The sequence below is a fragment of the Leptodactylus fuscus genome, chromosome 5 (assembly GCF_031893055.1).
Source record: "Leptodactylus fuscus isolate aLepFus1 chromosome 5, aLepFus1.hap2, whole genome shotgun sequence".
Classification (NCBI taxonomy): Eukaryota; Metazoa; Chordata; class Amphibia; order Anura; family Leptodactylidae; genus Leptodactylus; species Leptodactylus fuscus.
The window spans coordinates 180,860,131-180,874,755 of NC_134269.1; the positions used below are offsets into that span (position 1 = coordinate 180,860,131).

The 14,625-nt window shown below is 43.2% G+C and overlaps 1 protein-coding gene across 1 annotated transcript in view; it reads left to right on the forward strand.

Moving 5' to 3' along the window:
* The window catches only part of SLC23A1 (solute carrier family 23 member 1), a 171,555-nt gene that overhangs the window by 43,517 nt on the left and 113,413 nt on the right, over window positions 1-14,625 (forward strand). The window contains exons 7-10 of the mRNA XM_075274875.1: window positions 1,837-1,957; window positions 5,369-5,510; window positions 7,241-7,388; window positions 12,374-12,479. Coding sequence (XP_075130976.1) covers window positions 1,837-1,957; window positions 5,369-5,510; window positions 7,241-7,388; window positions 12,374-12,479 — 517 coding nt within the window. The remainder of the gene's footprint in view (window positions 1-1,836; window positions 1,958-5,368; window positions 5,511-7,240; window positions 7,389-12,373; window positions 12,480-14,625) is intronic.

A 14,625-nucleotide genomic window follows, 5' to 3' on the forward strand; every position in this document is an offset into this window, starting at 1 on the left:
GATGTTTTTTCACTAGTGACAGTTTTCTTGCGTGCACATTTTGGCAAATCCAACACTGAACCAGTTTCACGAAATTTGGCAAGCAGTTTGCTAACTGTTGCATGAGAGATGGGTGGTCTCGTAGGGTGTCTTGCATTGAAATCTGCTGCAATGACCAGGTACTGCGTTCACCAGACATCAACACAATATAAATCCAACCACAACCTATCGCCTCCATTTATCTCTGACCTAATCTACCGCTACCTGCCCATACGTAACCTTAGACATATAGGGGGCCGTAGGAGGACAACAATCCAGCAGCAGGACCGCTACCTCCGCCTTTGTGCAAGGAGGAACAAGAGGAGCACTGCCAGAGCCCTGCAAAATGACCTCCAACAGAACATGAAGGTGCATGTGTCTGCAAAAATGGTTAGAAACCAACTCCATGAGGATGGTATGAGGGCCCGACGTCCACAGCCCAACACCATGTAGGACGCTTGGCATTTGCCACAGAACACCAGGATTGGCAACTTCACCACTGGCTCCCTGTGCTCTTCACAGATGAAAACAGGTTCACACTGAGCACATGTGACAGATGTGACAGAGCCTGGAGACACTGTGGCGAGCTTTCTGCTGCTTGCAACATCCTTCAGCTTCACCAGTTTGGCAGTGCGTCAGTAACGGCGTGGAGTGGCATTTCTTTGGATGGCTGCATGTACGTGACTGCCATTAGGTACCGAGATGAGATCCTCAGACCCCTTATGAGACCATATGCTGGTGCGGTTGGCCCTGGGTTCCTCCTAATGCAGGACAATGCCAGACCTCATGTGGCTGCAGTGTGTCAGCAGTTCCTGCAAGATGAAGGCATTGAAACTATGGAATAGCCCGCCCGTTCCCCAGACCTGAATCCGATTGAGCACATCTGGGACATCATGTCTCGCTCCATCCACCAATGTCACGTTACACCATAGACTGTCCAGGAGTTGGCAGATGCTTTAGTCCAGGTCTGGGAGGAGATCCCTCAGGAGTCCATCTGCAACCTCATAGGGAGCATCCCCAGGCATTGTAGGGAGGTCATACAGGCACTTGGAGGCCACACACAAAACTGAGCCTCATTTTGACATGTTTTAAGGACATTACATCAAAGTTGGTAAAAGCCTGTAGTGTTTTTCCAGTTCAATCTTGGGGGTGACCCCAAATCCAGGCCCCCATTGGTTAATAAATTTTATTTCCATTTATGGTTTTTGTGTGATTTTGTTGTCATCACATTCAACTTTGTACAGAACAAAGTATTCAATGAGAATATTTCATTCATTCAGATCTATTATGTGTTATTTCAGTGTTCCCTTTATTTTTTTGAGCAGAGTAAATTATTTTGAATGTGTTTCCTTTTAATATTGTTTGATTTGCAGCTTCCTTTATGTTTCATATCTGTTTTCCCTCATATTACATTCCACTGTGTTTGGCTACCCCTCTGTATTAAGATATTTGGGTTAGGGCACTGTATTAGGGTACTATGTTGGGGGTGGAGACTTTGTTCCCAGGGACTATTATTCAGTGTGTAACATCCACTGCATCCTGATTGGTTTCTGCGCTTATCATCAGGGCCCTTCTGAATACCAACAAATGGCTCATGGTAAGAGAGGACCCCTCTCCAACTAAAAGCACCCCAGGGAACAAATGCCACCACCATCAGCTATCAACCAGATACTCTTCATCAGTTCCATTGGTCTACCTGTGACATCACCACCCTATTACTCATGAGACACATGTATTTCTACAATGTGCATGAGATCTAATTATTATTGTGTATAAACTGATCATGACCTATTAATTATTTCTCTCTCTCTCTTTTAGGGTTTTGACACTGATAATATTGTTTGCACAGTACCTCAGAAACGTTACTCTAGTTCTACCATGCTACAAAATTGGAAAAGGTGTAAAGACTTATAAATTGCAAATCTTCAAAATGTTTCCGGTAGGTAAAACAGGTTACCGCCTCTAGCGATATGATTTATGATGATGTTCAGTGAATTATTTCAGACACATTTGGCAGCATAGGCGCTACTAATAAAAAGTCTTAGTTCCTAAATATTTTATACTTCCTTTATCTTTCCTTTCAATTTATAAGATCTCTGCTGTCATAGGCTAAAAATCTGTCAGGAATTACACAGGTGCATGGCTTGTTACATATTACAAAACTCTTTGAGCCATGCATTTGTGTCAGTTGGACATAATGGTTTCCAGGTCCTGGACGCGAAAAAGGGTTCCCAGGCTTTATCAACTGATGTCTTATCCTTAGGACAGATCTTAAATTGAAGATCATTAGTGGTCTGACATCAACTGATCAACTGTCTGAAATGGTAGCAGAGTTCCTGCTTCACAGGTCAAGAGATGTCACTTTTATCAGTCACATTGGTCTGTACACATTGCAACTGATACCTGAGATAAGACATTGCAGAGCTCATCCAAATACTGTGGTCTCTCCAAAACAGCTGATAAGCATCCCAGTTATCAAATCCCTGTTGATCTTAAAATAGTGACCTATACTTAAAACAGGTCATCAATTGTTAAGATGCCTTATAGGCTAGGTTCAAATCTGCATCTGCAGTTTCCATAAAAAATTGTCACAAAGAAAAGTCCTGCACGGAAGACTTTTCTCTCTGCTAGTTTCAGTATAGAAATGGCAGAAACCCAACAGACATCGGGCAGACCCCATTATAGTCTATGGGGTCGACGAGTAACTGCTGTTTTAGCAGACAGACTCTTTGTTGTTCCCCAGACTTGTACATGGTACCTTTCTTCACTCCAAATAAACATACAATTTTGCCTCTACCAAAAAGGCTATGGGGGCAGAGTTTTATGAAGTTCCAGGGCCCAGATACCTGATCATCCAAAGATCCTAAATGATAGGTTCTATGAATCATGACTTCCTCTAAAAATAGGCACTTTCTTGAAAATGAAGCTGACAGCAGATTCTTCCTTATCTCAGGGCTGAATATGGCTGCTTCAAGGGTAGAGAGCACCTACTCCCTCAGGGGTTGCAGAGGACACATAGTCTGATGGTCCAGTGTGAGTGTGAACTTAGCCTTATGCCGTGCACAATTCATGTGACATGGGGTCACATGGTGCTGACAGAAAATTGCTTCAGATAACATTTTATGATCCAGCTTGGACAGGTCCTACAACAACTGATATCAGGATGTCAGAAGAGATCCCATAGAAAACTATGGGATCCATTAGGCATTGATTTCCCAAAGACCTTTTTGCAGCATGCCAGAGGATGCTATACATTATATATACATGCTCTTCATGCACTCCCATGTCTGGCATACATTAGTCTAATAATTACTCCCAATATTTTTCTCCTACCAGTATATCTACAACAAATATAGTGCCCATATACTTTCTTTAATCATGGGAGTAAATAGGTGACAATTTTTCGTCTAGCAATTTCAGGCAGACACAGACCCGGCCCAGATGTGAATGTAGCCTTAAGGCAGTGATGGCGAACCTTTAGGAAACCGAGTGCCCAAACGGCAACCCGCAACAAGGCAATTTAACCTGAATACTGAGGTTTTATTTATTTATTGTTTACATAAATAACTCATACATTAACATCTTTTGTCTTAAAAGAAAAAACACAATGGCCCCCACACAGTATTATATGCTCTACAGTGGCCCTCACACAGCATAATATGCTTCTTACCTCCTATGAAAAGCAGCCTGGCAACCTCCTTCTTCCACCACAGTGAGACTCACATGAATGATGACATCGCGTGTGTGTCGGGGCAGAAATCGTGAAAAAAGCATTTCCTCGCTCCTTATTATTATTGTACCACTGTTTGTGCATATCTGGTATTATGGGGTTGCATTAGGCTCCCCTATTACATCTACTTACCTTTCTAGGTATTTTATTTTATTGTATACAAAGCGTTTGCAGTGAAACGTTGTGGTTTCTATCTATGTACTGTGGGGACTCGCTTTGGTAGATGCTTGGTAGCAGTGCAGGAAACAGGGACACAGAGACTGGATTGCACTTAAGTTCAGTCTTTAATCACTTTTTGTGGATAAACTGCCTTTGCAGAAGCACAAACAAACAAAACCCTTCTCGGCTGACAACTGAATAAACATAAGAAACTTTTCCCCTGACTTATACAGGACCCTAGCTACCAGACTCCCGCCTTGGCAACAACAATGGGTGGCACAGTACCTGCTTTGTAGATTCAGATTGGACAGGTCAGCTCTGTCAGTGTGGTGCCACACTCCTAGTCTTCATACACAGACTAATATCAAGCCTTGATTAGCCAGCTGACCTCCCTGGTGTGGGTCTTTACCAAACACCCTTTAGCTGCCTAGCTGGAATATACCTGTCTTCCCAGACCACACCCTTCACTTTCTCACAGTATTTACTGCATTACTTAGTTATATCTGCAATTTATGCATGACAAATGGTAGTTCTCACCTGTCTCTACTTATAGTGAGAAAGTTTTACTATATTTGATAGCCTCCTCCTATCTATTTTTGTGGTATTGTGTGTCATCTTTATTATTTTGTATGTTTTATTTATGTCATTTCTTAATAAAGATTTGTATTTTTATATTCATATTGTTTTTTGCTCATGGTTTCTTCATGGTAACCAAATATGTTCTATGAGGAATTTTTAAAGAGTACTCCATAAGGGTGACTAGCCAGAAGGCAGGCATTTTATAACACATCTTTTAAGCATGACATACACTACCTTTTTTGTGTTTTTTATCCTTAAAAATATTCCTTCTTGAGCTAAAGTCAGGAGAAAACACTGAAAGACATATCAGTCTTTCCTTTATACTTTTCTTTTGGATTGTTTGGATAATTTACATTTTTTTGGAAAATAAATAAGTCATACAGTATATAGACCATATACTGAGATATTTCTACTGCTTAACTGGCAGCAAATATATGTAACAGAAAACAATCCAGATAAGTGGAAAAAGTATTTTTCTCTGATAAGGACACGTTGATCCAGGGTTTTTATAGTGACTGCCAGATTTGGAGTCGGGAAGGATTTTTTTCCCCTGAAATAGGGCAATTGGCATGAGCCTCATGGGGTTTTTTGCCTTCCCCTGGATCAACACTGTAGGGATTGTAGGGTTATAGGTTGGACTTGATGGACTGATGTCTTTATCCAACCTCATTAACTATGTAACTATGTTTTGGTTTGTTGTTTTTTTTTATATTGGCTTGCACTATTAATTTCAGTCTTGAAAACTGTGTGACAATTTAATTATAAAATTATTTTTTCTCTGTGCCAATTACTAACAAGGTGAGAGATATAAATATGTGAAAAATTATCCTTATTTAACCCTAAACCTATATTCATATTGTTCTATTTTTTTTTTTATTTCAGATTATCATGGCTATAATGTTAGCATGGTTGTTGTGTTATATTTTGACCCTGACTAATGTGTTCGCTTCAGATAGTAAAGCAAGAACTGATGCAAGAGGAGAAATAATGTCCAGTTCTCCATGGTTCCGTTTTCCATATCCATGTATGTATGAGGACCTTTTTTTAATAGCTTTAGATGTTGATATTCCTCCTGGAAATGCGTAATTAATAGAGTAGAACGAGTAAAATGAAAGCACCCAGTATTTATTCATACACTTTCATTAGGTATGACACTGGAAAGAACATAGGTTTACCATAATAATACTACTACTAATAATAGTAATAATAATAACTTTATGTATACAGTATTTTACGGACTATAAGGTGCACTGGACTATAAGGCGCATTGCCCATGAGCGCCTTATAGTCCGTCTCGGTTCATATATAAGACGCACCGGACTATAAGCCGCATTCCGGTGCGCATTATATGTTATTGAAAGCGGCGGCAGGCAGACTTTGCCAGCGGCCGCTTAACCCCCCCGTGGCCAGCCGCTTCTATTGGAAGCGCTCGGCAGGCGAGGAGGGGCTCTATCAGCAAAATCATGCTGATAGAGCCCAACCGTAAAAGTTATATTAAACTACCCCCCCCCCCCCCGTTTTAAAATAAAACCCTGAAACAGAATGTGAAACTTACCGAGCGGTGCAGGGTGGGCGGGCATTCAGGCCTCCTCTTCCTCCGATGTTCCGTCCTCCTCCTCCGGCACTTGCTAACTGATAATGGCCTGGGCCATGCGCAGTAGCCGTAGTAGAAGCATTATGATATTGCGCATGCGCCCAGGCCATTATCAATTCGCGAGCGCCGGAGGAAGTGGTCAGGACATCGGAGGAAGAGGAGGCCTGAATGCCCGCCCGCCCTGCACAGCTCGGTAAGTTTCACGTTCTGTTTCAGGCCGGCGTGACAGCAGGGCTGCCGGACACTTCCCATTCATTTCTATGGGAGCCGGCATGTTCAGGCCGGCTCCCCATAGATATGAATGGACTGCTTTTTTCTGTGCTTGGGAGAAATTGCGTAACAAATTGTCATATACATTTTCTCCTTTAACTCTTCGTGAATGTGTTAATTTTCGGTCTAAATGAATGTATTATGAAAAAAAAAAAAAAATTTCACCTCCATATTGTTTTTATGGTTATGAAATGCTGAATGCAGAAAGACACTCATATGCCATATCCCATATATTCACACATATATATTCATATACAATATATACACATACATACATGTCTACAAGCATACGGTACTCGCACAATATATTAGACATTGTAAACAAATATGCACATACACATATTTTCCCCAAAAAATACATTTACATTTGGCTGAATTGCTGGGTGCACTGGACATGGAGGAAAATCATGTGCAGCTCTGTCTGGCAGTAGTGAAAGTTCTTACATCGCAGCAAACTTCCTCCTTCACGCTCCGATATGGTGGATGAGTGCATGTAAGGAGGAGGGGGAGGAGCAGCACAGGCTACTGCTAAATGCTGGAATTTATACAATCAGCAGAGCGTCATTCAGTCCTGATCATTGCTCCAAACAGTAGTATGGGAAAGTATGGGGCCCCTATGGGCGTGGGGGCCCTGGAAAATTACTCAGGCTGCCCTCCCTAATGCTGACCCTGGTGGTATGGCTATCTGTATGAAAAGCAGATCATTTCAAACTTATTAAATTGCATATTTTTCATAACATGGCTGTGGGGGGAAGGTGTTAATTCTATGTTATTATGAGTTTTCAATACAAAGTTCTCTTCATGTAAATCCCTACACAGTATATTTAAACAAACTCTAAAGTACTGAATAAAAAAAATGTCTTTTTTTTTTTTTTTTTTTACTACACTAGGTCAGTGGGGACTACCTGTGATTACTATTGCTGGTGTTCTAGGAATGTTCAGTGCTACACTAGCTGGAATAATTGAATCCATGGGTGATTATTATGCTTGTGCAAGATTATCAGGAGCTCCACCACCACCTATTCATGCTATTAATAGGTACGTATAAGCCTATAGAGACAGTGACATATGTTTTTGCCATTCTAGAAGGTGGGTGGAGAGTGAACACCCGCCTTCTAGAATGGCACTTGTGCAAACATACTAAAAAACAAAATTACATTTCCTTTGCAAACATACAGCATTAAATGAAAGAAGTAGAAAATGCGTAGATGATCAAGTAGACCGGACTGCTTTTCTTGGAGTGTGACCCTATAATTTGTAGTTGTTGTAAGTGGGTAAGTGGACAATTGTGGCCATCTACATTACAAGAACACCACATAATAAAATCACATGTGGCAACTTGAACCTGTGGTATATCCATCATTTAGACACTGCCGCTTTCATAGTTATGCAGCAGATAATGTGGAAACCATGAGAACTAGAACCTGTCCCAGTGAGCAGACAGAAACCTAAGATAAATTAGATAAAATATGCATGACAGGTAGCGACTCTCACCCTCCTCTTCCAACCAATCAAACCAAACTAAAACTACAGTCTAGCATCAATTGCATTGATACATCAAAGATGGTTTTTGCCTGACAATGCTAGCAACAACGTTGGACCTGCCGCGACAGCCAGGAAAGAAGGAGAGCTGGTCCCTTCTCCAGCTCGTGAGTGACTCTTGACGGCAGATATTTTAGAGCTTTTTGTTGTCACCGTGCTGGAGCTCTATTGAGATTAGGCCAAATGAACTTGCCGCTTCTTTCAATTCCACAGAAATGGAAAATTATTATAACAGGACTTTGGAGGGGAATAGACATTGCAAGGGGTGTATTTTCTGGGGATTTCGTTGTTAGTATTCTTGGCACAGTTTAGGAGGAGTGTTTTGTGGAAGTTGCACGGTCTCAGGAGCTAATTTGGAAGTGGTGTGAGTTTTGTCTTGTGTGAGAGTCTGTTTAACCCTCAACATTTCTACTCAACCCCTGTCCTGCTTTTCTGGTTGCCTGACGCTGTTTGGTATTAGTGAGTTTTTGTTTAGGGCTTCAGGTTTATTTTGCCCCTGTCCTGTGGTACCCTTTCCTCACTACTCCACTTTTTCTCTCCTCAATTTCTGATGTGTGTTTATCATACCTCCCAACCGTCCTGATTTCCGCGGGACAGTCACGATTTGGGTGACATGTCCCGCGGTCCCGGTTGGAGGGAGGTATGTCCCAATTTCAACTCAGATCCAGAGGACGCAGATCTGAGTTGAACACATATGCGGCTGAAGCAAGGAGCTGACACAGGTCAGCTCCTCGCTTCGCCGCTGCGCGCCTCTCTCCCTGACACATATGCGGCTGAAGCGAGGAGCTGACCTGTGTCAGCTCTTCGCTTCGCCACTGCCGCTGGTCTCGCTGACACATATGCGGCTGAAGCGAGGAGCTGACACAGGTCAGCTCCTCGCTTCGTCGCTGTGCGCCTCTCTCCCTGACACATATGCGGCTGTCCCATCCTGTGTCAGCTCCTCGCTTCAGCCGCATATATGTCAGCGAGAGAGGCGCGCAGAGAGCGGCGAGGGAGCGGAGGAGAAGGTAAGTTTAATGTGGAGGTGGAACGTGAAACTGGGGGCAGATGAAGGAGAGGACGGCATGACACTGGGGACAGAGATGGAGAGGACGGCATGACACTGGGGGCAGGGATGGAGAGGACGGCATGACACTGGGGGCAGAGATGGAGAGGATGGCATGACACTGGGGGCAGAGATGGAAAGGACGGCATGACACTGGGGGCAGAGATGGAGAGGACGGCATGACACTGGGGGCAGATGAAGGAGGGGACGGCATGACACTGGGGGCAGAGATGGAGAGGACGGCATGACACTGGGGGCAGAGATGGAGAGGACGGCATGACACTGGGGGCAGAGATGGAGAGGACGGCATGACACTGGGGGCAGAGATGGAGAGGACAGCATGACACTGGGGGCAGAGATGTGGGGACATTAATCTGGGGGCAGAGATGGAAGGGGGCATGAAACTGGGGGCAGATGAAGGGTGTATATGAAACTGGGGAGAGATAGAGGGGGGACATATAATTTACGGGTGACTGTAGGAGGATTATACTGTGTGCGGGCACATGAAAAATTAACGAGTGGGCGGAGTCAACACAAAAGTGGGAGGGGCGAAATTTTCCACGACGCGCTATGCGCGCCGCACATTTTGGCCCTCTTTCAGTTCTTCAAAAGTTGGGAGGTATGGTTTATGGTTGTGCTGCGTCTGTTAGTTCTCCAGCATGTCCCATCCTAGTTGTTTCTGTTTGCAGCTGCACCTATTCTTTTGTTAGGGGTGACCGCCTTTAGCATCCCAATCCATAGCCTCTTTCAGCTCTCACTCCACCTGTCTGGTCTTCGCGTTTAGAGAGCCAGAAGTTTTCGGGGCCAAGCTTAGCTTGGATACAGCTGACCAACATCCTCAGGCAGGGCCTAATCAGCCGTCGTAGAGCCAGGGAGAGTTTTCCTACCCCATTTCCATATATGTGCAAGCTGCATTCAGTATATGGTTGCTCGGGCATTGACAACCGTGACAGCTATCTCCTCATCAGTAAAGGGTGTATTAAGGGAGGTCAGGGCCTTAGCTGGGAAAGAGGGTAGAGCAAAAGAGGTCTGGAAATCGTGTATGTATTGCAATGACATCCAGCGGAGGGGGTAATTGTATAGGTTGTGTAATAGTCGCGGAAGGCCAAAGCTATAGCATCAGGATCTCTCTCAACATGGGGGATAGAGGTAACATAGGAATCACGGAGGGTCCTAGCTAGGAGGTTGTGGACCTTTATTACCTCATTCGTAGTAGTGCCAATGTAAGTACAGGCAGAGTCTTTGTGCTGTGTAGTGTGTTAGATTCTGTGGTGACGCTCACCAACTGACAGAGGACTGAGGGCAGTGAGGACAGTCCCCTAATTTTCCCTAAAATAGTCTAAGAGGTGGGTACACAGGGTGGTTTGGGAAGAGGGAGTACAGAGAAAGGCCCTCATTGAGGTGCCAGTGGCAATGTCTGGTCAGGACAGGGAAAAACCAAGACTGGAGCATGATTGGACTAAGAGATGAGTCCAATTTTTGCTCTGCTGAGTAAACAGAAAGTCAAAGCATAACCAAGAAAATAGTCAATTCTAGAATGAAGATTATAGGGGTAGGAAAAAATAAAAGTATCCAAAGGGTTATCTGATTAGCCAATGGAACTCCCTGGCCAGTCTTGACTGTGAACCCTGCAGAAATCTATTGTCTAACGACAGCATATCCACAATCATGTTAAAGTCTCCACCAAGGAGCCAAACCACGTCAGGGAAGGTCCACAGGTGACCTAGGACCCAGCGCAAAAAAGAAATTTGGGGAATAGACATTATAGAGGACTGCCATGTGGTGGTGGAGAAGGCGGCCGTCAAGCATCACATACCTACCCTGCAGTCTGTAATGGGACAAATGCGGGATAATAGTACAAAAACAATAATAATAATAATAATAATAATAGAACAAAAACTGAGTCAAAACTAATGACCCAACAAGGACCAAATGTAACCACACAGCTGGCCATAGCCCCTGGTGGGAGGGAGCAGCTGTGAGACCTGAACTAAAGCATAGGGGAATCACACAAGACAGAATGTGGAAGAGAACTAAGATCAGAAGTCAGTTGGGTAACTTCCCAACCTGGAACTGGTGGCATTTTGGTTTCTGCTGCTGCCATAGAGGAGGAGAAAGTGGGGGAGGTGAGCTCAATTCCCAGTCAGACAAGTCTGGAGCAGGGAAGAATAGCTGAGTGGCCATCACGCCAGGTTTTTAGAACAAAGGGAAACCCCACCTATAGGAAATCTGCTGGTCTCTCAGAAACTGATGAAGGGGGCGAAGATGATTCCTCTTACTGACAGTAACCCAGGAGAGGTCTTGATACAGCTGGATCCTAGCACTGTCAAAGTCTTTAGCTTCTCTTGTCTGTAACACGCAAGCATAGCTACTATACAAATGTATGGTGCTGTACTTGATCATACTTGATAATGTTCAGCCTCTTCAAACAGTTTATTGGCCAGGTGCCCTGGTTGACTACGCCTGTTGATCTATCCTAAAGTCTTTCTCTTTAGTGGCTGGCAGTAATGAGAATTGTTGATTATGTAGATAATCTGTTTACCCTTAGTCCTAACAGCAGCACAATAACGTGGGTATTTTCTGCCCCTGTGTGCTGATAGGACAGGTGGAATATTTAATTAGCATAAAAAATGTAGCCCAAGCCCTATAAGAGGACACAGAGACCAGAGGTTGACAGTCTGAACCTCCAGGGGATGGACAGGGCATCCACTGCCAAGGGATTGTAATGCTTGCCAAGGGAACAGAACGCTTCCAGCTTAGTGTTGAGTCGGGTTACCATCAGCTCCACTTCCAGGAGACCACACCTCTGGACAATCTATTGGAATACTTCTGGATTGAGGGACCGTTCTCCTGATACGGTAATACCCCGACTCAACTGATCCACTACTATGTTCAGGGAGCCCTTGATGTGAACAGTGGACAAGTGGGACAGGTTCTTTTCTGCCCACGTAAAAAATTATCCTGGAGACTCTGAGCAAAGCTTGTGATCTGGTTCCCCCTTGCTTGTTCAGATACGTCACCATGGTCATATTGTCTGACTGTATTCTGATTGCCATTTCTTTGATGAGCGGGGCAAAGTGTAGTAAGGCAATGTAAACAGCTCTGAGCTCCTTCTGATTGGATGACATTCCCACCTCTAATTCGTTCCAGTGTTTTAGTGTTTTATTCTTTGAATAAAAACAAGAATGTCCAAAAGGAATGTTTTCATTCATTGACTGCAAGCTGATCATGGAAACTGTCAGAAACCAAATATATTGAAAAGTACCTGACCGGTAAGCCTCTAATTGAAACAGAAATAAAGGAACATTACACATCTTATCACACAGTTAGTCAGAAATTATGTTTGCAAATAAATATATAAAATAACAAACAATAAAATAATTTCACATACTGGAAATAAATACCAGTGTAATCAGTTCATCTTTTTTTTTTCCAGAGGAATATGTATTGAAGGCATATGCTGTGTTATTGCTGGATTGCTTGGAACTGGAAATGGTTCTACCTCTTCAAGTCCAAATATAGGTGTTTTGGGTATTACAAAGGTAAAATGGATGTATTATTTCTGCAATAATAATATTGAATTACAATTCTCTCTCCAAGACAGAGCTTTGCTTAGCATAGATATTTATTGACAGCTTTCATATGAAATGATGCAAAAAGGAGAATGATTATCATATAACAAAAGACAAAGAAAATGAGATGCCACAGCACAGAGGAGAAGAAAGTACTGTGAAAACCAAATTTAAAGGGGTAGTCTCATAACTCTTGTTCTATAGCCTGAAGGCTCTGTGCTCTCTTCACTTCCTGGATTTCTCGGCACATTAGGGGGCGGGGTTTCACTTGCTCGGCTATCTGCTATGTTTGCAGTCAGTAATGAGGGATTGGTTGTACATGCATTACCACAGTATAAAGCTGATGTGGAAACTGATGTAGCAGAGCTGTATTTGAGTCAGCTTGTAATACATACAGAGGTACCGGACTCCTTATCTCAGTCCTTATCAGCCAAATTCAATTAAACTGGCTGATAAGTGGAAAAGCTGAAGATAGACAGCACAGTAATCCTGGAGCTCTCACCTCCCCCCTCCCCTATTTGAGGGGAGGTGTCCATTGCTTGTCAGCCCCTCCCTCCCCCCCCCCCCTGAGAGCAGGCAGCTACATCACGTGGGAAATGAGTAGATATGCCCAGGCCATAGAAACACAGTGTCAACAATGAAGTGAATAAATTAAGATAACGGCCAAACAAAGCAGTTTTGATAAAGCAATGTATTTAGGAAAAATCTTAAATCCACATAAATACAGTCCTATGAAAAAGTTTGGGCACCCCTATTAATCTTAATCATTTTTAGTTCTAAATATTTTGGTGTTTTCAGCAGCCATTTCAGTTTGATATATCTAATAACTGATGGACACAGTAATATTTCAGTATTTAAATGATGTTTATTGTACTAACAGAAAATTTGCAATATGCATTAAACCAAAATTTGACCGGTGCAAAAGTATGGGCACCTCAACAGAAAAGTGACATTAATATTTAGTAGATCCTCCTTTTGCAAAGATAACAGCCTCTAGTCGCTTCCTGTAGCTTTTAATCAGTTCCTGGATCCTGGATGAAGGGATTTTGGACCATTCCTCTTTACAGAACAATTCAAGTTTAGTTAAGTTTGATGGTCGCCGAGCATGGACATCCCGCTTCAAATCATCCCACAGATGTTCAATGATATTCAGGTCTGGGGACTGGGATGGCCATTCCAGAACATTGTAATTGTTCCTCTGCATGAATGCCTGAGTCGATTTGGAGCGGTGTTTTGGATCATTGTCTTGCTGAAATGTCCATCCCCAGCATAACTTCAACTTCGTCACTGATTCTTGAACATTATTCTCAAGAATCTGCTGATACTGAGTGAAATCCATGCGATCCTCAACTTTAACAAGATTCCCGGTGCCGGCATTGGCCACACAGCCCCAAAGCATGATGGAACCTCCACCAAATTTTACAGTGGGTAGCAAGTGTTTTTCTTGGAATGCTGTTTTTTTGGACGCCATGCATAACGCCTTTTTGTATGACCAAACAACTCAATCTTTGTTTCATCAGTCCACAGGACCTTCTTCCAAAATGAAGCTGCCTTGTCCAAATGTGCTTTTGCATACCCCAGGCGACTCTGTTTGTGGCGTGCTTGCAGAAACGGCTTCTTTCTCATCACTCTCCCATACAGCTTCTCCTTGTGCAAAGTGCGCTGTATTGTTGACCGATGCACAGTGACACCATCTGCAGCAAGATGATGCTGCAGCTCTTTGGAGGTGGTCTGTGGATTGTCCTGGACTGTTCTCACCATTCTTCTTCTCTGCCTTTCTGAGATTTTTCTTGGCCTGCCACTTCTGGGCTTAACAAGAACTGTCCCTGTGGTCTTCCATTTCCTTACTATGTTCCTCACAGTGGAAACTGACAGGTTAAATCTCTGAAAAAACTTTTTGTATCCTTCCCCTGAACAACTATGTTGAACAATCTTTGTTTTCAGATTATTTGAGAGCCGGCTATCCATGCTCGGCGACCATCAAACTTAACTGAACTTGAATTGTTTTGTAAAAAGGAATGGTCCAAAATCCCTTCATCCAGGATCCAGTAACTGATTAAAAGCTACAGGAAGCAACTAGAGGCTGTTATCTTTGCAAAAGGAGGATCTACTAAAT